At 45.1% G+C, this 24,321-nt stretch overlaps 1 protein-coding gene across 4 annotated transcripts in view; it reads left to right on the forward strand.

Annotated features, from left to right (window-relative positions):
* The first annotated feature begins 4,233 nt into the window (after positions 1 to 4,233).
* ARNT2 (aryl hydrocarbon receptor nuclear translocator 2) overlaps positions 4,234 to 24,321 on the forward strand; it is a 201,153-nt gene continuing 181,065 nt past the window's right edge. For 2 of the 4 annotated variants that reach the window (XM_030814898.1, XM_030814894.1), the window contains exon 1: positions 4,234 to 5,020. In XM_030814898.1, the coding sequence (XP_030670758.1) occupies positions 4,990 to 5,020 (31 nt within the window). In that variant the 5' untranslated portion in view covers positions 4,234 to 4,989. The remainder of the gene's footprint in view (positions 5,021 to 24,321) is intronic. The other 2 variants (XM_030814897.1, XM_030814893.1) reach the window with 2 other exon arrangements.

Genomic DNA, 24,321 nt, shown 5'->3' on the forward strand with positions numbered 1-24,321 from the left:
TCATGGAGGGAATGGTGGGAGCGAAGGGAGCCTGGGAGCCTTAGAGCCTTGCCCACCTCCATTCTGAGGGGCTGGGATGCTCATTTGGCTGGTGAACATTGAGGTATCTTTAGGAGGCCTCACACTGAGAGCTGATATCTGTGGCCTTGGTTTGGGGCCTTGTTCATTCAATCCTGCCTACTATAGCCTTTTAGTCCTCACCCAGATATCCGTTAATTTAGACCCTCAAAACCTTCATGTCTCCTCACCTGTGGGACACCTAGCATACTTCACAGAGCCACGAGGAGCCAGGAGTGCTAAATCAGGCCCAGCTTTGCAGCTACCTCTCTCAATCCCTGCAGAACCACCCTGTGTTATCTTCCCCAAGACTCCCACATGGGTGGTGGATAAAAACCCCTCTGCTTTTGGCTATTCCATCAGCTGGCTTGATATACCTTCCACGGAAATTAGAGCACCTGGGTCTGACTGCCTGTTTCCCCTCCCACCCTCCTTCCTTCCCTCTCCCCACTCTCCATGAAGGTAAAGCACGACAAGCTTCCCCTTCCTATCTCTGTGGGACAGGGACTTGCCATACTTGTCTTCTTCCCTCTGCAATACTATCACAATACATTTTAAAGTCTCTAAAGTGTATATAGCACACGCATTACTTCATTCAATGTCATCTTCACCAAAACTCAGCACAGTAGGTAACATCATCCCCATTTTCCAGGTGAGGAAAGTGAGACTTACAGAAGTTTCATGAAGCGACAGAGCGAAAACCTACACCACGCTTTCTGCTTCAAAGGCTGGTGCTTATGCCTTTTTGTATAAAACTAAGATCTCATCTACATTTGATCTGTTATAAGTCCATGATTCTTGGTGTAAAGAAGAGGCCTGATAGAGAAGAAGGCAGGGGTGGGGGCTGGGGGTAGTGCCTGGACAGACAATCTGTGGGCAGTTGTCACTTGTGTAGAAATAAAGATAAGGAGGTAGCAGTGGGGATAACCGAGACCCATGAACCTTTATCACCAGCAAAGAGAGAGAGAAGTTAGAAAGAATGGAGGAGGAAGGAAGGGTTGAGAGGAGACATGTAACCGGAGAGAAAGCGTGTGGTTATATCCATGGCAGCCCTACCATGCCTCTCCTTCTGCAGAAGCCCATGCGTTCATTCCTGGTCTCTTCGTATCTTAAAGTTAAGTTAAAAGAAGATAAAATTAGCCGGGCGTGGTGGCTCACCCCTGTAATCCCAGCATTTTGGGAGGCTGAGGTGGGCGGCTCACAAAGTCAGGAGATCAAGACCATCCTGGCCAACATGGTGAAACCCCATCTCTACTAAAAATACAAAAATTAGCTGGGCGTGGTGGTGGGGGGCACCTGTAATCCCAGCTACTTGGGAGGCTGAGGCAGGAGAATTGGTTGAACCAGGGAGTTGGAGGGTGCAGTGAGCTGAAATTGCTCCACTGCACTCCAGCCTGGTGACAGAGCAAGACTCCACCTAAAAAAAAAAAAAAAAAAAAAACGGGCATGGTGGCTCATGCCTGTAATCCCAGCACTTTGGGAGGCCAAGGCAGGCGGATCACCTGAGGTCGGGAGTTTGAGGCCAGCCTGACCAACATGGAGAAACCCCGTCTCTACTAAAAATATAAAATTAGCTGGATATGGTGGTGCATGTCTGTAATCCCAGCTACTCGGGAGGCTGAGACAGGAGAATTGCTTGAACCTGGGAGGCAGAGGTTGTGGTGAGCTGAAATTGCACCATTGCACTCCAGCCTGGGCAACAAGAGCAAAACTCTGTCTCAAAAAAAAAAAAAATAAATAAAAAATAAATTTGCCTTGGATCATTATATATTATACAATGGAACTCCTTTGTCTCTAGTGTTAGGACTTAAAAGGGATATGAAGCAGAATTCAGGTGGCTGCTTTCTCCCACCAAGTTTTTAAAAAAAAGAAGAAAGAAAGAAAGAAAGGCTGTGGACCCTGGTACGCATTAGCACAGCAGCTGGTCAACTCTGGTCATTATTGGGAGCGCTGTGCCCAGAATCGTGTGCTATGGGCCCAGTGCATCTGCATTAATCTTTTCAAAAATGCAAATCTCAGCTTCAAATTTAACAGCCTCCTTTGGAATTTCAAAGAGTTCTAGGTTGTTTAAAGGTTGAGTGGAATTCCTGAGCCTGTGTTAACTGGTCACAGTCTGCTGACTCTCATAATTAGCACAAGACCACTGTATTGTGTAAATGCCACTCAGTATTCAACAATGACTAACCACTCCATTTCAGATTGTTTACTTAAGTGGGGGGCTTTCATCAACAATCAATGTTTCCGAGCATTTAACCTATTTAATACTAAGAGACAAGAGAGAAGGTGAGTCGCCCATTTCTCTATTTCTTCCCCTACACCCTAACCACTCCCCATCCCCACCCAACCAATCCCAGTATTGCACATAGCCCAGTTCTAAGTCTTGTCTGGCTATTAAGCTGCATGACCTTGGCTACCCTGAGCCTCAGTTTCCTTATCTACAAACTCCGGGGGCAGAATTGGATGATGTCGAAGGTCCTTTCTACCTCTGAAATACACCGACTGGGGGAGAAGATGAAATGTCTCCTTTGTGAAAATCTAAATGTATTTATTACGTACCAAAAACCACAGCATGGCCGACTGCAGACTTGGGAAGTATCTAGCAGTTGTCCACACATCGCCTGTCTTTTATTGCAATGGATCAGTGCAAGAAGTAGGAAGTTTGAGCAAGATGCAGTTTTAAAGATATCAGCCGAGTAACATTTAGAAAAATGGGCAGAACACAACAGCAGAGTAAGAAAATAAAACTTGTCAACAAATCCGTATGGTTAAATGTGTGTGTGCATGAGTGTCATGTTCACTCATATTTTATTTTTTAGGGATGATATTAGAACTGTATTTGGAGACAAAATGAGCCATGGGTCCTGGCTGAAATGCTAAGCTGATACATAAACAGCAAGGAGAGGAACTTGCTTCCTTCTTAGGGGTGTGGAAAGTTGGAGAATAAAAGAGCCTGGTGAGATAGGGGGCAGTGATGCCAGGTGCCATTTATGTAGATGGGACACCAGAGATTGAACCGCCTGTGGGGAGAAGGATCCAGAAGGGACTCCGGGTAGCAGAAATATCTGAGATGGAGTTTTATCTTTTCTGATGTGGAGTGAGTGAGGAGAGCCTCCTCTTTTACTTTCCTTAAGAAATCTTCAGTCCAGTATATGTTATACATTAATTAAGTTGGTATTTGAGTGTGTTGCTTTTTGGGGTATGTAGAAGAGAGGCTGAATTCTCATTTGGCTTGATGTTGGAATCAGGAACAGTCAACTTTGATATGGAGCACAGGAGCGGGCATAGCTGATATCCTGGTTTCTCTGTCTGGGCCTGGCCTATCTTGTGGCTGGGTGCACACCTGCTTTATTTTTTACTTGAAATGCCTTCTTTTTCCACCTGTCCTACTCATGCCTTCAAAGCCTAATTTTCATTTTTCCTTATCACTCCACCTCCTTTCTGCCCTCACTCATTCATTAGTGACTACAGGCTAGAGATGCCAATTTCAGGGCTTCTGCCCTAAGCCCCCAAGAGAGCTGTGTGCTTCTTGAGTGCAGATACTTTGTTTCACTCTTCCCCACTCTACCCCCCAAACTAGAAGAACAGAGCTCCTATGTCTTTCTTTCCATGGTAGGCCCAACACCTGGCTTTGTGCCTGGCACACAGCAGACATTCAACATTTGTAGAACTAATAGACTATTAGATTAGTAGTGACAAATACTCCCCGAAGAGAATGCTTATTTGAACATACATCCCAAATTTTCTACCCTCCAGAAAATGCTTCTTTGGAAGGATTTAAGACAGTTTTGATGTTTCTGCAAACATATCTGCGTTTAGGGGCCAACTTGCCCTTCTCAGCGTTCACCTGGGATGTTTTTATTCTTCCATTTAACCTTTACAGGGGACCATGAGGGTGACGTGTCCTTCCTAGGGGCCATTACCTCTCACAGGGATCCCAGTGTCTGGTAGAAAACAACCGCTCCAAGTTCTCTGCATCCAGACTTCGCCAGGATACGCAGATAAACCTATTTAAAAAAAAAATCTTTTTAAACTCTCAACTTGGCGGTGTAAATAAGGCCCTTGCAACGCCCTCAAGTAATAATCAACGGCAGTCATCATGGCAAGTAGGGTAGAGCTGAGCGCCATACTCAAAGCCAAGACATTCACAATTTCTCGGGCCTGGCTGCCTGTGCCTGGGCGTGTGCACCGTACACTCCGAAGCTGTGTGCGGCGGTGGCCCTGGAGGTGCCCATGGCCTTAGGAATTCCCGGGGTCGGGCACCCTCCGCTTCGCACCGGGCCGTGTCCCCGGCCTGGGAGCCGAGCAGCGCGGCTCTGGCATGCTAAGTGGGCAGCACTGGGGCGCCTTTGTTCCTCGCGGTCGTCTCCCAGGACCGGCTTCCCTCTGAATCTAAATGGGCTTCTCCCTCACCCGCTCCGCCCTGGCCTCCTGGCCTGGGCACGGCGCCCCTCGGTAATGCGCGCCCGGACACCTGGGGCTTGGGCGTGCGGGGGCAGCCCGGGCTAGGCGAGCGCGGGAGGGGCGCCTGCGGTCCCAGCCGGGCCAGGCCCGAGCACCTGCGCGAGCCCGAGGGAGCGCCCGACCCTCTGCGCCCGCCACTCGCCGGCGCCCAACTTGGGGGTCCCGCCGCCCGCAGCCCCAAGTCTCGCGGTGCTACCGCTCTGACCGGGGAGCCGCGGGCCGGGCGCCCCCCGCCGCGCGACAAAGGCTGAACCGGGAGGAGGAGGCCGAGGAGGGGGAGGAGGAGAGAAAGGCGGGGACGGCGAGCGGCCGCGGCGGCGGGGAGAGCGGAGGGAGCGCCGCCCGCCCGCGCCGTCCTTTGTGTGGCGGCGGCGGCGCCTGGGCCTGACCGGGTCCCCGGGGCTGAGCGCCGGGCTCCGCGCCGCCCCTCCCGCGCCCCTGCCAAGAGGGCGCCTATCCTCTCCGAGCAAGATGGCAACCCCGGCGGCGGTCAACCCTCCGGGTGAGTAGCGGCCTGGGCCGCGCCGCCCGCTGCAGCCCGCAGGCCTTGCCCGGGGCCGGAGCGGGCCGGAGCGGACCGGAGCGGACCAGGCGCGCCGGGCGCCCCCGGGGGCGCGGAGCCGCAGCTCGGCGCAGTGGGTGGTGGAGCGGCTGTCACCGCGCGGCAGCTGCAGCATCAGCACCAGAGCGGCGTCTGCATCCCGGTCGCTGCCCATCCGGTCCCGGGCAGGCGCCGGTCCGGACCCGCGGCGGCCGAACGCTGGCCTCGCATCCTCGGGAACCCGAAGGGCCGGCCCGGGAGCCCCCGAAGTTCTGAAAATAACCGCCTTTGCCTTCCCCATACCACATATTTTTCTCTTCCGGTCCCGGCTTTTGTGGCATCACGGCGTCAGCCAGTCCTGGCTGGTGGGGAGGGCTCCGCGCTGACGGAGGGAAAAGTTTGGAGCTGGGATTCAACAGGGTACAACTCCCGGGACTCTCCCCTGCCCGCCCCGCCCCCTAAGCGCTGGTCCTTTGCGCCCTTTGCGACTGGCTGCTGTGTGTCCTAACCCTCCAGGGGCACAAGACACCCAGCCTGTGGTCATCAGCGTGGAGCAGCCCTGGTCCTGCCCAGGTGACATCCTCTGCTTTCTGGGCTGACCTGTCCCCAGGGTGCAGTCTGTGACAACTGAGCTCATTAGGAAATATTTCAAAAATGGAAGAGTTCTTGATCGAGTGGCAACATTTACCTGTTTTGGTATTGTAGTAGGGAAGTTCCGTTTTCGTTGGGAAAGTTCCCTACCTGATGAGCAGGGTGTGGGAGAAGAGAAACGTGAACATCTAAGCTAGTACAAACTTTGGGTGTTGTGCAGAGGCTGCTGTGGGCACGGCAAGTTGCTAGGTCCCTGTGGAAGATGCAGGGAGAGGCACAGAGGGCGGCCCCCAGGAAATTTCCAGCAGAGGGAGGTCATGTGTTGGAGATAGGGAGGGTCAGGGGAGGAACAGCAATGCCTAGCAAAGAAAAGTGTCTCTCATCATAGAATTAGGAATGAAAGATCCCTTTCATCTAAGGCGGCCAGGGAAGGCTTCTAGAGATTGGACGTTTCGGCTGAACCTTGAAAACGGGAATGTTTGAATATACAGAGCCAGTAGCAGAGGGGCATTGCAGGCATAAATGACAGTGGACTTGCTCTAAGCATGTGCAGAGGTCAGTAAGTGGTTGGTGCACTGGGGATATAAGAGGCAGCAGTGGGATTTAACACTGAGTTGTTTGGATGTGACCAGGCTTTAAAGGACAGACTGAGGAGTATGGACTTTCTCTCTCCACATTAAGGGAGAGTCCTCTGCACACTTCCTAAGAACCAGAAAAATAAAATAAAATAGAAAAGAGAGAGAGAGACAGAGAGAGAGAGACCTCAATGGTACTGAACAAGGAAATCGCATGATCACTTTTTCTGGAAGATTAATTTGTCAGCTATGTCTAGGAAACATAGTAAGGAGGGAACAAGACTTGAGACAGGGAGGCTAGCATGAAATGAGGCAGGTGCTGGGGATGCCAGAGTTGGTGGCCATGGCTGGACCAGAGAGGAAGGAATGCACCACTGGGCAGGTAGAGGAGTTCTAGATTTGGAGTAAGAGTAAAGGAGGACGCCAAGGAGGGACAAAGGAGAGGTGTCTATGGAGACACCAAGGTGAAGAGCCTGTGTAATTCCAAGGAAGGCAGTTCCATCAGCAGAAACAGGGACTCTTGGAAGAACAGACAAGGAGGCCTCTGTCCAGAACCCTGAGGAGGAATGTGGCTGGTCTGAAAACACATCTGTGCCAGTTTGCCTGCGACTGAAGCTGCAATTTCAACTCATTCAACTACTTCAAAATCAATAGAAAATTGATAGATGTAAATGTTATGAAATTAGAAAAAGCAAAAGATGCTAAATGAAGATATTTTAGTCCAATATACATTGGGAACAGGAATAAAATCCCTGGTGATTTACATAATTTCTATGCCAGGACATCGTTGTTTAAAACTGTTTTGTCCATTACATTGCTCCATGAGCTACACGGACTAAAGATGAAGTAGCTGCCCCTGGCCCAGTGGTGTGGAGCACAGGAAAGCCTGTGCCTGTGCCTTGGACTGCGGGAGACTTGAATGGTACAAGCACAGGGTATTGTTGGCGTTGTTAGTCAACACCTGGCCAGCTTGACAGATGCTTTTCTCTGTTGACAGCTATACCAGAGATCTTCAGCATGGTGATAATTTCTCAAGTGAAAATTCCTTGAGGTGATCACCTTTCCTTTTACCATCATTTCTTTTACTGGTCCCCTGAGGATGATCCGTGGGGATGTGTTATTCTTGCCCCATGTGAATCTCCATCTTCTTCTTTGGGAGAAAAGGTTTAATTTCAAGGGAGATGGCTCAGGGTTTGAGCCAAAGAGAGAGAGTTCAGATTCTATGGGCAATTTACAACAAAAAAGCCACGGTACCCAAGCTTATCACCCAGAGCCTACCTCACATGAGCTTGTGAGACTTCTTTGAATTCCTTTTTCTGCCTCCCTCCTTTCCCTAAATATGGTTGCTTTGCAAAGAATAAGAGCTTGGTAAACAGAACCAAATGGACGGGGAATCACCAGGATTTATTTCTGCTGCTAGTTCGTGTTCAGGGTACAAAGGCCACAGCCAGTCACCTCCCCCTCTGCCCCCAACTTGTTCCTTTTTTCCCAGCTGACTACTTCACAACAGCAGAACCATTTACAATGACACTCTTCTGTGATGTGTAGTGGGGACTCTCTAGAGTCTTGTTGGAGACCGATGATGTTGGGGTCTTCACATTCATGTTACTCTGCTGATATAATCCAGGTCCAAATTTGGAATCTGCTCCTTCAAGGTACCCTGTTGGGGTTTTAGTTTAGGATTCTACCAGCTACTCTGGGAAAGGAGAAGAAAGGATTGGGCTCCCAGATATTCTCCTCATGACTTCTGCTATGACAGTCCTGGCTATATTTCTCATATCCTGTGGCCCCTGATACCCCCTCCTTCTGGCTCATTTACAGTCCTTACGCTGGTCACTGAAACTGTTGTATTGGCTGATTTTCTCTTTTCTCTCTGGCCAGGAATGACATATATCCTTTAGACTAGAGTGAAGTCATAGAATCTTCCGTTTTGTGTGTCTGTGTGTTTGTGTGTTATTTGTTTTGCTACCTTTTTGAATGACATTTAAGTGTTTCTGATGTCGAGGAAGTAGTGAAGGTTTGAATTAGTTATATACATAAAAAGGTATTTGCAGCTGAAATGGCACAATTAAGAAGGAGATTGTTTCCCCAATGTCATTGTTCCATCTTAATCTTTTGTAATTTAAGCATGAGGGAATCAGCTACAAATTCAGACCAGTAATCATTAGGAATTAAGCATTATGTGGACATTCTCTGAGGTGAGTATTTGCAAGAGTAATTAATAAGGCTCGTATGTTTTAAAGGATTTCAAAATTATGTTTTAAGAGATTTGGAATTCCACTTTTTTTTCTGAAATCAATTATTGGACTTTTTCCCCACTTCCAGGTTTCTGGTCTTTGGCATTTCAATTTGGAATTAATTTTATAGTGCAGGAAGATTCTCTGGACAAATTGCCTTAGATGGAGGGACATTTGAATCAGCTTGTTGAACTGATTGAATGTCTTTGATCTGCCAAGCTGTCTGCAAGGAATAGAGCAATGTGGAGATGAGGGAGAATATTTCTTGACCTCAGGGAGTTCTAAGTCTAATAGGGGAGGCATAGGTAGACTAACTTAATAACACCAGGTGGAATGAAATGAATGTTGACTAGGCGTGTTCATATCGTCATGAGGAGCCAGAGGAAGTCTTATGGGAGGTAACTTCTGAACTTGGGCCTTTTGAAGACAGAGATTTTGACTTATAGAGAATTTAGGAACGGTCATTTTGCGCTGATGGCTGGGGTGTGAGGCAGACAAGATTTGTGAAAATATGGGATACTGTCAAGTGGTTGCTTCCTCAGTGCTCTTGGGGACTCAGCAGGACACCCAAGAATCTGGGTAAGTTTTGAGCCTTTGAGACGTGTGCGCTATGCTTGCAAGCTGTCCTGCCTTGAGTAGTGCTGGAACAGCCAAACCAGCCGGACATACAGTTCAGCCGAATTTCTCTATATCCTGTCCTTCATTGAATCTAAGAGCCCATCAATTGCAGGACGCATCATTATTTTATGGACTTACAAGAAAAAAACGAGCTGATGGCATTTTGGCTTTCATCAAAAGAAAGAAAAAAAGGAAGAAGTGATATCTGAAAAAAGAGGTTTATTTATTCCTTCAGTATATATTTATTTTAATTGATTAATGAATTTTAAAAAGTTAATTTTTAAAGGCTCCTTTTTTAGAGCAGTTTTAGGTTCACAGCAAAATTGAAAGGAAGGCACAGAGATTCCTCATATATCCCCTGCCCCCACACATGCACAGCCTCCCCCATGATCAACATTCCCCAGCAGAGTAGTACATTTGTTACAATTGATGAACCTACAATGATACATCATTATCACCCAAAGTCCATAGTTCACATTAGGATTCACTCTTGACGGTAGACGTTCTATGGGTTGGACAAATGTATATGACTTATATCTACCGTTGTAATATCATGCAGAGTATTTTCACTGCCCTAAAAATTCTCCTTGCTCCACCTAGTCATTCCTCCCACTTCCGAATTCTTGGCAGCCACTGATGTTTTTACTGTCTCCATAGTTTTGCCTTTTCCAGAAAGTCATATAATTGGATTCGTGCATTACGTAGCCTTTTCAAACTGGCATTTTTCACTTAATAATGTGCATTTACATTTTCTCCGTATCTTTTAGTGGCTTGATAGCTCATTCGTTTTGGTGCCGAAGAATATTCCATTGTCTGGATGTACCACAGCTTATTTATTCATTCACCTACTGAAGGACATCTTGGTTGCTTCTAAGTTTTGGCAATTATGACGAATGAAGCTGCTATGGGCTAATACTTACTGAGTAACTGCTATGTGCCGAGGACTGATCTTGGTTCTGGGATCACTGTGGTGAGCAAATTAGGTATACCTCCTACCATCATGCTGCTTGCTAGCAAGACAAATAGTCACAAAAGAGTAACACAATTGGGTTAGTTATGACATATGTAAATGTTACGAAGAAATGATCCCCTGAGATAAAATAACCAAGGGACCTAAATTAGAGGATTAGCAAAGGCCATTTGAAGTCAGCGAAAGCCTCTCTGAGGAGTTGACCCTTGAGTCAAGCGCCAAGGAATGAAGAGAAATGTGAGGAAGAGCGTTCCAGGCACAAGGAAGAGCCCCTTCAAAGGCCCTGAGTTGGGAAGAGCTGGAGAACAGGGAGCAAGGGTGAAAGTGGTGTGGGAAGCTGGAGCTGTGGTAGAGGCCAGCTCACGGGGGACCACTTTTGGGTTAGGGGCTGAGACTTCATTTTAAAAGCACTGGAAATCTACTGAAGAGGGTTTGAGCAAGGGACATGATCTGACCTGCACTTTTAAATGCTCCTTCTGGCTGCTGTGTGGAGAGCCAATTGGACTGAAGCGGGAGGAAAAGCAAGACTCCAGTTAGACGGTGCTAACTTAGGCCAGGGGCTGTCAGTAGAGATGGAGAGAGAGAGGTGGATTTGAGTTATACTGGGGGCAGGGATGCCATGCTGAACAACTCCAGGGGCACCAGTTACTTCCCTGTCCATCCCTTGGGCACGACATATCCTGCTTGGGGCAGAATCATTATGACTTCATGGTAAGGAGTTAGGGGAAGAGTCAAGGATGATTCCCAGCTTTCTGTCTGACACCTGGGTGGTTGGAGGTGACAGGAAGTTAGTGAGAGGCAGGGGGCCTGTGGGGTGTGCTCCAGGCTTCAGTATTGGATAGCTGAGTTGAGCTACTTGTGAGACAAGCAAGTGGAACTGTCATGGAGGCAGTGGGACACATGCTCCCAGAGATCTGGGCTGGAGAAAGAAACGAAGAAGGATGTTAGCCAGCCATTTACCAGGTTCTCTAAATGCTTTCCTTAGGGTAAGTTAGTTCACAGAACATAGAGCTTTTGGTCCAAGTACCATAGTTCCCAAGCAATGCTTGCATTTACTGCTTTATTGTCTGTCTTTATTGACATTCACTAAGACACAAGGTCGTAGGGAGATTATTTCTACATCTTTTCCAGATCCAGCAATCCATTCATTTTCATCTATCTATCTATCTATCTATCTATCTATCTATCTATCATCTATCTACCTACCTATCATCTGTCTACCATCTCTCTCTCTCTCTCTCTTTCCCTCCTTTTGTGGGGCAGGTGAGGCTGTTGGACTAGCTCACCACACAAAACTCTTTGTTCAATGAAGAAAAGTTATTTCTGTTTTAGCCAAGCTCCTTGAGGGCTCTTGTTTATGTTGTGTCCCTCTTCTTGGAATGATTAATTGCTCACTGTGCCTCCTTCCCTACCCTTACACCATCCTCACTCCTGACCATTTTCCTGTCCAATTCCTACTTTTCTTCTGGTCTCAGCTTGAATTCTTACTCCATTAGGGAAATCTGTCCTGATCCCTTTATCCAGGTAAAATGTACCTATCGTGTGTTCTTCCAGGGCCCCATAAAGCTGTACTTTGCTTCTGGAGCACTTCGCCTCATGTAAATTGTGTAGTTATTTGATTGATACCTGACTGGAAGCCCTGTGAGGGCAGGGAATGTATCCAACAGTATGGCAGCCCTGCACCTACCATATTGCTTCCCATACAGTAGATACCCAGTAGGGTTTTGTTAATGAATAAATGGAGGGATGCCAGGGAACTGTCTTATATTTTGTATGTGGCTGCCTTTCAGTGACTCCCTTGAAGGAAAGAAAGCATATATCCTGTATTTGTGGGTCTCTGTAACAAAATAGGCCAGAGCTGTCTAATTGAGATTCTGACTTTTATTTGTGGAAACTTATTTTGATCTGAAAATCCTACCAAGATAATCCCTATGCAAACTAGTTCCTCTAGACTTTATAATAAGGAGCCTTGGACACACAAAGCTCATCATTCTTCCCAGAAGAAGGTTAGGTCAGAATTGAACGGTCAAATGTATTTATATATTTTTATTTTATACTGCTGTCCACAAAGGTTGGACCAGAGGCTCAGAGAGGCTCAGACTTACCTTGAGTCCTCAGCAGGTGGGTGGATGAGGGGGTTCTACACCTACCTGATACTTTGGACACACAAAGCTCATCATTCTTCCCAGAAGAAGGGTAGGTGATAGCTTGGAGACTGGCTGGTGGTAGTGGTAGGTTCTGTGTTACAGTCCCACAGGGTCTTCTCAGAAGGGAAGTGGGATCCTCCCATTTACTGCCTTCTGTGCTGTGTGTGAAACTGTTGACATGGCTTGCTTAATTACCAGCAGTTACTGATAAGACAGACTCCAGGCTGGCTTTGAGATTCAGCCACCCTAACAGCATTCAGGAAGGCAGCAACAAGGTCAAAAGATGCATTCATTGCCCTCTGATTGAATAGTGCAGGCTTTAGAGTTGGAAGCTGAGGCTCTTTGCAGATAAGCAGAGACTCTGTGGCTGCCAAGTCTATAACAATTTGACCATGTTTTTCAGGGAAATCTACAAAAATGCCAAAATGTTTACAAATAGGTCCTTCCTGCTTTTGTACATTGTATGAAAACATGGGACATCTCTTACTGTTTTGGTTTCATTGTGAGAACATACAAAGCAGAGATTGGAGCTCTTCTCCCAGCCCCTGCTGAGGAGTTGGTTGCTTTCTTCACCACAACCACTTTTCCCCCACAGTAAAGATCTGTGTTGATGGTAAAAAATTTGGAAAATGTGCAAAAACACTAAGATAATTCTGCCACCCATAACTAACATTTTTGCATATATCCTTATAGACTTTTTTCTAAATATTGTGTGTGTATATATATATATATATATACGCATATATATAACATATATTACATATATATGTATATACGTATATATGTTATATATGTATATATGTTATATATATCATATGTATGTATATGTGTTATTTATATGTTATATATGTTATATATACATATATAACATATATACACATATATAACACATATACACATATATATAACATATATATATAACAAAATAGAATTATTTCGAGCATATTGTTTTGTCATCCCTTTTTTCCCTTCATTAATGGTATATCCTATCAAGGATACTGATTTAAGAAGCTGCATGATATCATGTTTATGGCTGTGTCATAATTCATTAACTCACTTTCTTATATCTGGGCATACAATATTTGGTATGCTTTTCTGTTTGCCAGAATTGTACACGCCATTGTATTGAACATCCCCGTATATGAATGAATATATAAATACATGATTTTTTCCTTATTGTCAGTTCTTTGAAGTAGAATTGAACAGTCAAATGGATTTATATACTTTTATTTTATACTGCTGTCCACAAAGGTTAGAACAGAGGCTCAGAGATTTACCTGGAGTCCCCAGCAGGTAGGTGGATGAGCAGGTCCTACACCCAGACGCTGTGCCCCCTATCCTTGGCAGGTTCTGGCAACCCAGGCCAGGCCCTGTTGCCTGTAAATCTGGAACTCAGAGCATCTACTGATGTCTATAAAGGGCAACTGTGTACCTTTCCTGGCCTCCTTTCAGTGATTTAATAATTTCAGTGGCTTCCTTATTAACTGCTGTTAGGGTAATTGGTCCAGTTCAAAACAGGCAGGAAGTTGCCTTACTCAACAGGCAGAGAGCCTCTGATGGCCTCAGTGGGCCACTGCAGGGTCCCCATGACTGGGCTCTCCATACCAACCTGGGTTCTCATCTGAGGCCCCATTGTTCTCCCTCCACACCCTCCCTTACCAATTCACCTCCTCCATATGGCCTTTCTCAAACGCTGCTGCCACTAACTTACCCGGAAACCTTTGCTCACCGTCTATTGTCCACACATCCTCCTAGGATTGATCTACACACTTCCAACCAGACCACCTGGCTGACAGGGTGGTCTCAGGGCTTAGAGAGCATGCGGCGAGATGATTTCTGGTCCTGCCTGCCTGCATGTGATACCATTAGACAGGCCGTCGTGGTTATTCCTGTTTCAAATGCACATTCAGGAGTTGTTAGTAACTGAGGATAAATGTGTTTGTTTCTGATTTGGCCATCCCTACTTTTCTTCCAACAACTCTGAAAAAGTGGAGAGCAGCTGCAGGTGGAACTAGGCATCTGTATCTAGGCTCAGGCGGCAAAAGGAAAGACTCTGAGGTAGGACAGCCTGGGAAGATTCAGGGGTGCCATGTCTAGGGTGGGAGCACCAGAGGAGTTGGCCTGAGTGGAAACCCAGCTCTTCGGGTAGAGCCAGGCCTTCCAAGAGACAGATTAGCTGAAGGCCTTACTGGTGGCTGAGCGAGGGAGGTGGGGCCAAAGGAGAGGAGGGTGACCTTCCATATACTCTGCCTGTTGAGTAAGGCAATTTCCTGCCTGTTTTGGCCTGGACCACCCAGTTACCCTAACAGCAGTTAAGCCACTGAAATTCTTAAATCACTGAAGGGAGACCAGGAAAGTTACACAGTTGCCCTTTATAGAGGTCAGTAGATGAGCTGAGTTCCAGACTTAGAGGAACAGGAAGCCAAAGTTAATTGGTGCACCAATTTTTAAATTAATAGCCACACAAAATAGTATTGTCTTTCTTGTCTTCAATAGACCTCTGAGTTGGGTGGCAGGACATGCGAGAAACCTGGGCACAGAGGCCAAACGTGTATCCACACAGTGCTTCTCAACTGGGGGCATTTGCAATGTCTGGAAACATTCTTGGTTGCCACACCTCCAGGGAGTGGGGTTGCTACTGGCATCTATGGGTAGAGGCCAGGGATGCTGCTAAACATCCTACTGTGTACAGGGCAGCCCCCCACAACAAAGAACTTGTCCAGCCTCAAATGTCAATAGTGCCAAGGTTGAGAAACTCTGGTCTATGGGAACAAAACTCTGTAGGCCTCTGGACAGTGGCAACTAGAAGAAAACCCCAGGAGTTTCACAAGGACGTGTGGCCCCCAGATAATAAAGGGCTGGCCCCTTTAAAACATGTCAAGAAAACGTGACAGCTTTAAAAGCAAGATGAAGCTTTTGAGATAATTATGAAATCCGTGATGGAAGTTAATTTAAATGTGAAATAACAGAACTGCAAAAAGTAATTTTATTATTATTTTTAGAACAGCATTGATGTTTCTATCCCATCAGCAGTTTGAAATGAGGCATAGTCTGGAATCGTTTGCCATGATTTGATATGCTTGATGGATTCCAAGTCCCCCAAAGAATAAAATGAATGAATGTGATCAAGGATCACAGCTGTGTTCTCTCTCTCTTTTTTTTTTTTGAAAATATTTCACGCCAGAAAACTTCCAATTCAGTTCAGCCAACCTCCCTGAACACCACTTCTATTCCCTGCACAAAGGGTGCTGTGCTCAGTGCTGGTGGTGGTGGTGGTGCGGTGGGGGTGGGTTGGAAAGATGTGGCATAAAACAGGTTGGCTACGTGTGTGTTCCATCAGTCTCTAACACAGGCAGCACTGGACACTTATGCAAATTTATGCAAATGACTGACCAACCATTGGTGAACAGAGGAGAATGTAGACCCCCTCCATTTCTTTCCTGCAGGCAAGGAAAGATGGTGAAGACTGTTCTGGGTATGCAACACATTTCAGGACTGGTGTGTGCCTTTTCCTAGTCGGTATCACAAACTGCAGGCCTCATTCCCAGCTGCTTGCTGGGTCTGCGGTGTCCCACAGATTCTGCAAAGCCCACCTCTCCCACATAGCTCCTCCTCCTGCTATGTCCCCTGTGGCAGCGAGTGGCACCACTATCCATTCATTGGCCCAAGCCAGACATTAATTATTTTAATTGCTTATCCACCTAATTAAACAAATATTAATTGAATGCCAACCATGTGCTCACAGTAGTGTGCAAACCCAGGCGTGGTTTCTGCTTTCACAGAGCTTTCCTCTGTGGCAGGAGAGTCAGCCATTTATTAAATAATAAGTATTGTGAAAGAAAGGAGTCTTTGTTTCCAAATGCAACAGGAGGCCATTGAAGTGTGGTGAGTGGGGGCGTGATGTGATCAGAGGTGGGTTCTGAAAAGCTCTCTGGCTGCGGAATGAAGGACATGCTTATTGGCAGCAGGCTGGTGAGGAGGGAGGCCTGCCCAGAGGCCATTTCGGAAGTCCATGTGAGGGACATGGAGGCCCGGTCCATGTGACAGTGGACGTGGACAGCAATAAATGGATCTTTCAGATACTTAGGAGGAGAAACAATTGAACCAAGAGAGTAAGTGATGGATCAGATATCAGAGATGTGGTATTGTTCCTGATTTGACCAGTGGGTGGATAGGCTATCATTTCCCCAGCTAGAAAATACTGGATGAGATCCAGATATTTTGGGCTTTTTGGTGGGGGTTGGGGGAAGATCAGGCGTTTGGTTGAGTTTAAGGCACCTTGAGCTCAAGACTGCCAAGGGAGATGGGGATTTGCCAGAAACCTCCAAGTTGCTTCATTTCCCCCTGGAGTCAGAACTTTGCTTTCCCCACGCCCCACCTCCACTGCTGTGTCCCCAACACCTTGAGTAAGGTCTAGCACATACTTGGTGCTTAAAAAATATTTGTTGAATAATGAATGAATGAATGAATCCTCCAGATCCCAAACAAATGAAAAGAGATGTGTCCATCACAAGGTTTTGTGTTTTTGGTAATGTTTTAGGCTGAAATTATTTCAGGTTTACAGACAAGTTGCAGGAATAATACAGAAAGCTCTTGTATACTTGTCCCCCAGATTCCCCCATTGTGTTGCTATTTTACCATGTTGGCTTTATCAGTTTTTTTTTCTCTGTCTCTCTCTGTCTCTCCCTCTCTCTCACTGTGCCACTTGAGAATGAGTGGCATACGCAATGTGCCTTCTAACTCTAAACGCTTCAACGTATGTTATTTCCTAAGAATAAGGACATTTTCCCACAATTTATGACAAAAATCAGGAAGTTGGCATTAATGTAATAGCATTATCTAATCCACAGGCAATTTTCACCAATTGTTCCTCATAACAAAAAAAAAATGATTTTTCAGGTTCAGGGTTTAATCCAGGATTATAAGTTACATAAAGTTCTGATGTCTCTTTAGTGTCCTTTAATTCTGGACTAATTTCTCAGTTTTTTTGTTTGTTCGTTTTGTGTTTTGTCTTTCATGACCTTAACATTTTTGCCAAGTATAGGCCAGTTATTTTGCAAAATATCTCTCAATTTGGTTTTGTCTGATGTTGCCTCACAGTTGCATTGGAGTTGTGCTTTCCTAAAATTTTAATTTTTTTTGGCAAGAATACCACAAAAGTGCGGTTGTATCACAGGGTTACTTTGAACAATCATTTAAAAGTGAGTCTCTCTGTTGATGAAGTCAAGGTCGTGTGTAGACAAGACTAAGGAAAGATGATTAGTCATTTAAGATGCCATTTACGTGCTTGGCAGACCTCATCTTTGGGTCTTATACACCATTTGCGAGTATAGGCAGCTTTACATGCTTCTTGTTGAGTACAGGTCCCAGGGTTTTTTGTTTTTTTTTTTTTAAATTGTAACATTAACACTTTCCTAAACTAAGTATCAATTTCATTTGACAAATAAAATAATTATAAGCAAACTATGCAAAGATTACCATATCTCTAATAAAGTCAATAGGGAGATGAAGTGTTTAATTACCAACTTTCCTGACATACAAATTGAAAAGCTTTTCAGGTAAGTTGCTCACATGGAATGCTTGAAGCACACTGCAATTAACAATTGGATCTTCATTCACACAGTAATTAGTATATGATTTGTCCCGTTCTTGGTTGCTGGTGCATATCCAGGTTTAGATGTGTATTTGCATTCATTTTAGGAAATTAATTTATTATTTCTTTTAAGTTTCACTTGAAAACAAATTTGCGTTTTACTGTGGCTTCATAAAAAGAGATCACCTTTTGTTGCCTGACTTAGTGACTTAAAAACCAGATTTGGGAGATTATAATTTGTCTGCAGAAACTTGCCGAATTTTCCAGTCTGAGAATTCTCCCTCTCCTTCCCATCCCCCCTCTGCTTCTTCTCCTCCCTCCTCCTTCTCTTCCTTCTCCTTTTTCTTTTCTCCTTCTCCCCTCCCTTTCTGCCTCTTTCTCTCTCTTTCTTCTCCTTCCCTCCTCACCCTTTCCTGCTCCTTTTTTGCTTCCTTCTTTTCCTCCTTCTCCCCAACCCCCTCCCTTTTTTTAAAGACCCAAAGAAACAGGATGAGGTGGAAATGTTTGGTCTACCCAGTAGTTAACACAATCCACTAGGAGACAGTATAGACATCGAATGCATCCATTTTCCCAGCTGTGAAATGAGGTGGCTCCTCCGTTGGGTACTGGCCATGCACTAGGGCTGTTCTGTGTGCTTGGGATTCAGAGGTGGACAAGGCATTGCATGGCCTGGTGGACCAGGGGACCATAGTGTGTGGGTGGCTGGTTGCTCTCTTGTTCCTACTGTTGCCTTATATGTAAAATGGGGGGTGATCACGGCACTCACCTCGTTTGATTGTGGCATGGTTATATTTACCAATGTTTGGGATGGTACCTGGCACACAGTAGGTGCTCTGTAAGCACTACTTGTTTCTCTCAGTGCCACCCTAGTAGTGTGGAACATGGCACAGGGTTTGGGATTGAAAGGCATCTTTCCAGCCCAGCAGTGAAAAGTTGGGGAGGAAAAACCAGATGTGCTTGTTGAAGAGAGGGAGTCTCTCATGAAAAAGCAAGCCCCATCTTCCCTGGCACTCTGAGGCTGCTGGGTGTGTGCAGGATCATAACCTGTCCCTGATCTGGGCATTCCCAGTTCCACTGCGGAAAGAGCCTCTAGGCCCTGCCTCTGCTGTCCCTACCTTGCACTGCCCTGGGAGGAAGGACAGTGGCGACCTTGGATTTGTCCCTTCCCTGAACCTCCTGGATCCGGATGCTTCCTCCTGTCCCTGTTGTGCTGTGACAGTCTTCTCACCACCCCTCTCCATTTGCTGGACCATTCTTCTGTCCTGACTTCTGCAGCTGAATGCAGACCAGCAATGCCCTCATCACCCACTCCTTCTTCCCTGTCCTCACTGACAGAGTGGGGTAAGGGTCCCACTGTCCAAGGACTGTTCTTCCTCTTGGCCCCTCCCATGCTCTGGACAGACCAGATGGGATCTGACCACTCTCTATGGATCCTCTGTTGGGTCTGGGGCTAGGCTGCTGTGCTGTGGGATGGATGCTGTGTCTGGTCTGCCTGCACATCTGAAACTTACCTCTGTAGCTGGCTGGCTCCTTGTACCTCCTTACCTGGCCCTGCTGGGCCTCAGGCTGAGTCCCAAGACAGTCAAGTTTTGTACAACACTTTATGGACAGACTAGGAGTTTGGACATGTGCCTCTTTTTTCAAGTTCATTCATTTGTCCTCATTCATTCATTCAATAAACATTTATTAAATATCTGCCCTTCATTCATCACAGTGCTTAGATGCTGGGAATACACTGGGTGGAAAGAATGACAGAGTCTGTGCCTTCATGCATTTAGGGGCTTCTTGAGGGCAGCGTCTTCCCGAGTCCTCCAAGCTGAATATTCCAGCACTGGAAACAAACCATTTTCTTTCTTTTTTTTTTATTATTATTATACTTCAGGTTTTAGGGTACATGTGCACAATGTGCAGGTTTGTTACATATGTATCCATGTGCCATGTTGTTTTGCTGCACCCATTAACTCGTCATTTAGCATTAGGTATATCTCCTAATGCTGTCCCTCCCCCCTCCCCCCACCCCACAACAGTCCCCGGAGTGTGATGTTCCCTTTCCTGTGTCCATGAGTTCTCATTGTTCAATTCCCACCTATGAGTGAGAACATATGGTGTTTGGTTTTTTGTCCTTGCGATAGTTTACTGAGAATGATGTTTTCCAGTTTCATCCATGTCCCTACAAAGGACATGAACTCATCCTTTTTTATGGCTGCATAGTATTCCATGGTGTATATGTGCCACATTTTCTTAATCCAGTCTATCGTTGTTGGACATTTGGGTTGGTTCCACGTCTTTGCTATTGTGAATAGTGCCGCAATAAACATACGTGTGCATGTGTCTTTATAGCAGCATGATTTATAATCCTTTGGGTATATACCCAGTAATGGGATGGCTGGGTCAAATGGTATTTCTAGTTCTAGATCCCTGAGGTATCACCACACTGACTTCCACAATGGTTGAACTAGTTTACAGTCCCACCAACAGTGTAAAAGTGTTCCTATTTCTCCACATCCTCTCCAGCACCTGTTGTTTCCTGTTTTTTTAATGATGGCCATTCTAACTGGTGTGAGATGGTATCTCATTGTGGTTTTGATTTGCATTTCTCTGATGGCCAGTGATGATGAGCATTTTTTCATGTGTTTTTTGGCTGCATAAATGTCTTCTTTTGAGAAGTGTCTGTTCATGTCCTTCGCCCACTTTTTGATGGGGTTGTTTGTTTTTTTCTTGTAAATTTGTTTGAGTTCATTGTAGATGCTGGATATTAGCCCTTTGTCAGATGAGTAGGTTGCAAAAATTTTCTCCCATTCTGTAGGTTGCCTGCTCACTCTGATGGTAGTTTCTTTTGCTGTGCAGAAACTCTTTAGTTTAATGAGATCCCATTTGTCAATTTTGGCTTTTGTTGCCATTGCTTTTGGTGTTTTAGACATGAAGTCCTTGCCCACGCCTATGTCCTGAATGGTATTGCCTAGGTTTTCTTCTAGGGTTTTTATGGCTTTAGGTCTAACATTTAAGTCTTTAACCCATCTTGAATTAATTTTTGTATAAGGTGTAAGGAAGGGATCCAGTTTCAGCTTTGTACATATGGCTAGCCAGTTTTCCCAGCACCATTTATTAAATAGGGAATCCTTTCCCCATTTCTTGTTTTTGTCAGGTTGAAACAAACCATTTTCTGGAACGCAGGATCTGTTAGGTCTGTCTGCCACTAGATGGCGTGGTCAAATAAGTACCTCAGTGATTTTCAAACTTGACCCAGGGATCACCAGGAGAGCTTGTAAAAACACAAAGTGCTGCCCCATCTCAGTTTTGGAGTCAGCAGTTCAGGGGTGGGAGTGGGCTGGGGTGAGATTTGCATTTCTAACAAGTCCCAGTGATGCTGACACTGCTGGCCCAGATCCCCTTCAGTTCCACTGAGGCAGGGTCTGCACTAAGCCAGTACTATCCAATGCCAGCTAACTCACCTGGTTCAGGATGGCTGGGCTCAATCGCCCCATTTCACAGGTGAGGAAATAAAGGGGGTCGAACTGAGCCTTGAAACGCTGATCCTAACACACGGGTTTGCCTGATCCCAAGTGTACCTTCTTTCCACTGTCACACTGGCTTTCCCTGAGTGATCTGGAGAGAGAAGGGAAGGTAATTAATGAGTGGACTGTGCTGAAGAGAAATGAACCAGAGGTGTTAACTAGGCATCCAGCAGCGTGAGAGGGTAGGAAGAGGAATCAGTGGCCCAGTCCTGGCGTTGACATGGCATGGTGCCCTGGGACACCCCTACCTTTTCTCTTTGGGCTTTTGATTTTCTTATCTATAACATGAATGGTTGGCATGAAAGCACCTCTCATGTGGCAGCGTCCTGGAAAGTCCCGGGAGAAAAAGCTGAACAGACTCTGTGCCGGTTCTCAGGGAATTTCCATGGTATTTGGAAGATAAACACAAATGGTCTTCCTGTGCCTGGCAACAGGTCAGCCTTAAACAGCAGGGCATAATTTGCTTTGGAACACAGTGTAAGGCTTTCACCAGAGGGCCTTAGGATAAGGGGTGGAGCATGAAGAGCCTTGGAGGAAATGGTGGTGCGCTCCGTCTGAGTTGGGGAGCCTGGGGCAATGGGAGGATAGGCCGCTGATGGCCACAGCAACCCCACCTCCCCACGCAACCAGCCATCCACGTATTTCTCTGAGCCTGTCTCCACATTTTATTATCTCACACCAGAACCCACAATCTGGATCTGTCTTTTAACTCTTTTTCTATCAGCCCCTCTTTTTAGTTTAACAAAAAGACCCTATGAACATACGAATATATGTATTGACTATACAGATGGTCCCTGGCTTACAGTGGTTCCACTTAAGATTTTTGACTTTATGATGGTTATAAAGTGATATGCATTCAGCAGAAACTGTACTTCAAATTCTGGATTTTGATCTTTTCCTGGACTATTGATATTCGGTACAGTACTCTCCCAAGATGCTAAGCCAGATCATCTGACACAAAGCCTATTTAATGATAAAGAGTTGAGTGTCTCATGTAATTTATTGGATATATACTGAAAGTGTTCTGAGCATGTTTAAGGTAGTCTAGGCTAAGTTAGGACGTTTGGTAGGTTAGGTGTATTAAATGCATGTTTGACTTACGATATTTTCAATTTATGATGGGTTTATTGAAATGTAACCACATCAGAAGTAGAGAGCATCCATATGAATATATGTAATGAATATATGAATATATATTATGGACATATAAAAAGAATTATATGTGAATATATATTTATTGCAAAGATAGGGAACCAACCTAAGTATCCATCAACCAATGAGTGGATAAAGAAAATGTGGTATATATACACCATGGGATACTATTCAGCCATGCAGAAGAACAAAATAATGTCTCTTGAAGCCACTTGGATGGAGCTGGAGGCCATTATTCTAAGTGAAGCAACTCAGGAATGGAAAACCAAATACCGTATGTTCTCACTTAGAAGCGAGAGCTAAGCTATGGATATGCAGGGGCATACAGGATAGTATAATGGATGTTGGAAACTCATAAGGGCGGAGGGAGTGAGGGCTAAAAAACTATATATTGAGTGCAATCCACACTACTTGGGAAGCAAGTGCACTGAAATTTCAGCCTTCACTGTGCAATTCTTCCATGTATCCAAAAACCAGTTGTACCCCTAAAGCTATTGAAATAGAAAGAAAAGAAAAGGAAGGAAGGAAGGAAGAGAGGGAGGGAGGGAGAAAGGGGAGGAAGGGAGGGAAAGAAAGAAGGAAGGAAGGAAGGAAGGAAGGAAGGAAGGAAGGAAGGAAGGAAGGAAAGCTGTCATCACAATATTAAAATCAATAAAAATAAATGTCAAAAAATACTTAATGGTACAAAGAAAGTAATTTTTAACCTATAGTTCACGAGTTTGAAACAATGCACCAAATGGCATTGTATAGGTGATACGAATTGTCTGATGGTAGCTGAGTGCAAACCCCATCTTGTTGCTGTATTTTCTCCATCAAATTAAACCCAGCTTATTTCTTCCAGTTTGGCTGTTTGAACATCCAGTCTCATTATTTGTTTTGAGGAAGGTGCACTTTTTTCCTAGGGTCATTTATGACACCTTGGGCCTTATGCAGCTCAGGAAAATTAGAAGCTAATCTCTGATCTTCTTTTAATTGTGGTTCCTAGTGAGATACTCATTACTAGGCTTCAGGGTCCAGTTGAAGGCAGTCAGCTGGCTGGCAGTCCTTTAGTCCAAGTGGGCTGTCAGGAAATTACAGCATTGAAAAATAAACAGAATTAGTAAAGCATGGATGAATTAAATAGCTATTCAACACAGATGAATAGAGAATTAATGACTTAGAAAGTAGAATGAAAGAAATTATAGAGAATTCAGCACAGAATCAGAGTTCAAAAATATAAAAGAGTGGCTGGGAGACAGAGAGGTGAGACCTCCTCCTTCTTACGTAAGTTAGAGTTTCAGGTAGAGACGGTAGGGAGAACAGGGAAGTTAGGTGTATTAAGATTCAAAGAGAAGAAGCTGATACTTTTTCAGAACTGATGAAAGTCATTGAGCCTCAGATTCAGGAGCAACAACAAATTCCAAGCGAGATAAATAAAAAGATATTCAAACCTAAACTAAATGTAGGGAAAATAGAAAATAACAAAGAGAAAAACTTAGAAGCAGTAACAAACAGCAGACATATCACCTATACAGGAGCAGCAATTAGATTGATGAATGACTTCTAAACAGCGATCATGAACCCTAGACGACAATACAGTATTTTAATATGCTAGTTGAAAATAATTATAAACCTAGAATTCTATACTTAGACAATTTATCTTTTAAGAATGAGGAGATAAAACATTTTTAGATAAAAAATTGAGAGGATTTGAGACCTCACTGAAGGAACTTCTGAAGGTGTACTTCTGGAAGATGGTAAGTGACCTCAAATGGAAGTTCTCAGATGCAGTGAGCAAAGGAAATAATGAGCACAAGAATAAAGATAAACATGCTTTGGCTATCAATAATAACAACATGTACTTTGTGAGGTGATCAGAGGTAAA

Source organism: Nomascus leucogenys, chromosome 6, assembly GCF_006542625.1.
Source record: "Nomascus leucogenys isolate Asia chromosome 6, Asia_NLE_v1, whole genome shotgun sequence".
NCBI lineage: Eukaryota > Metazoa > Chordata > Mammalia > Primates > Hylobatidae > Nomascus > Nomascus leucogenys.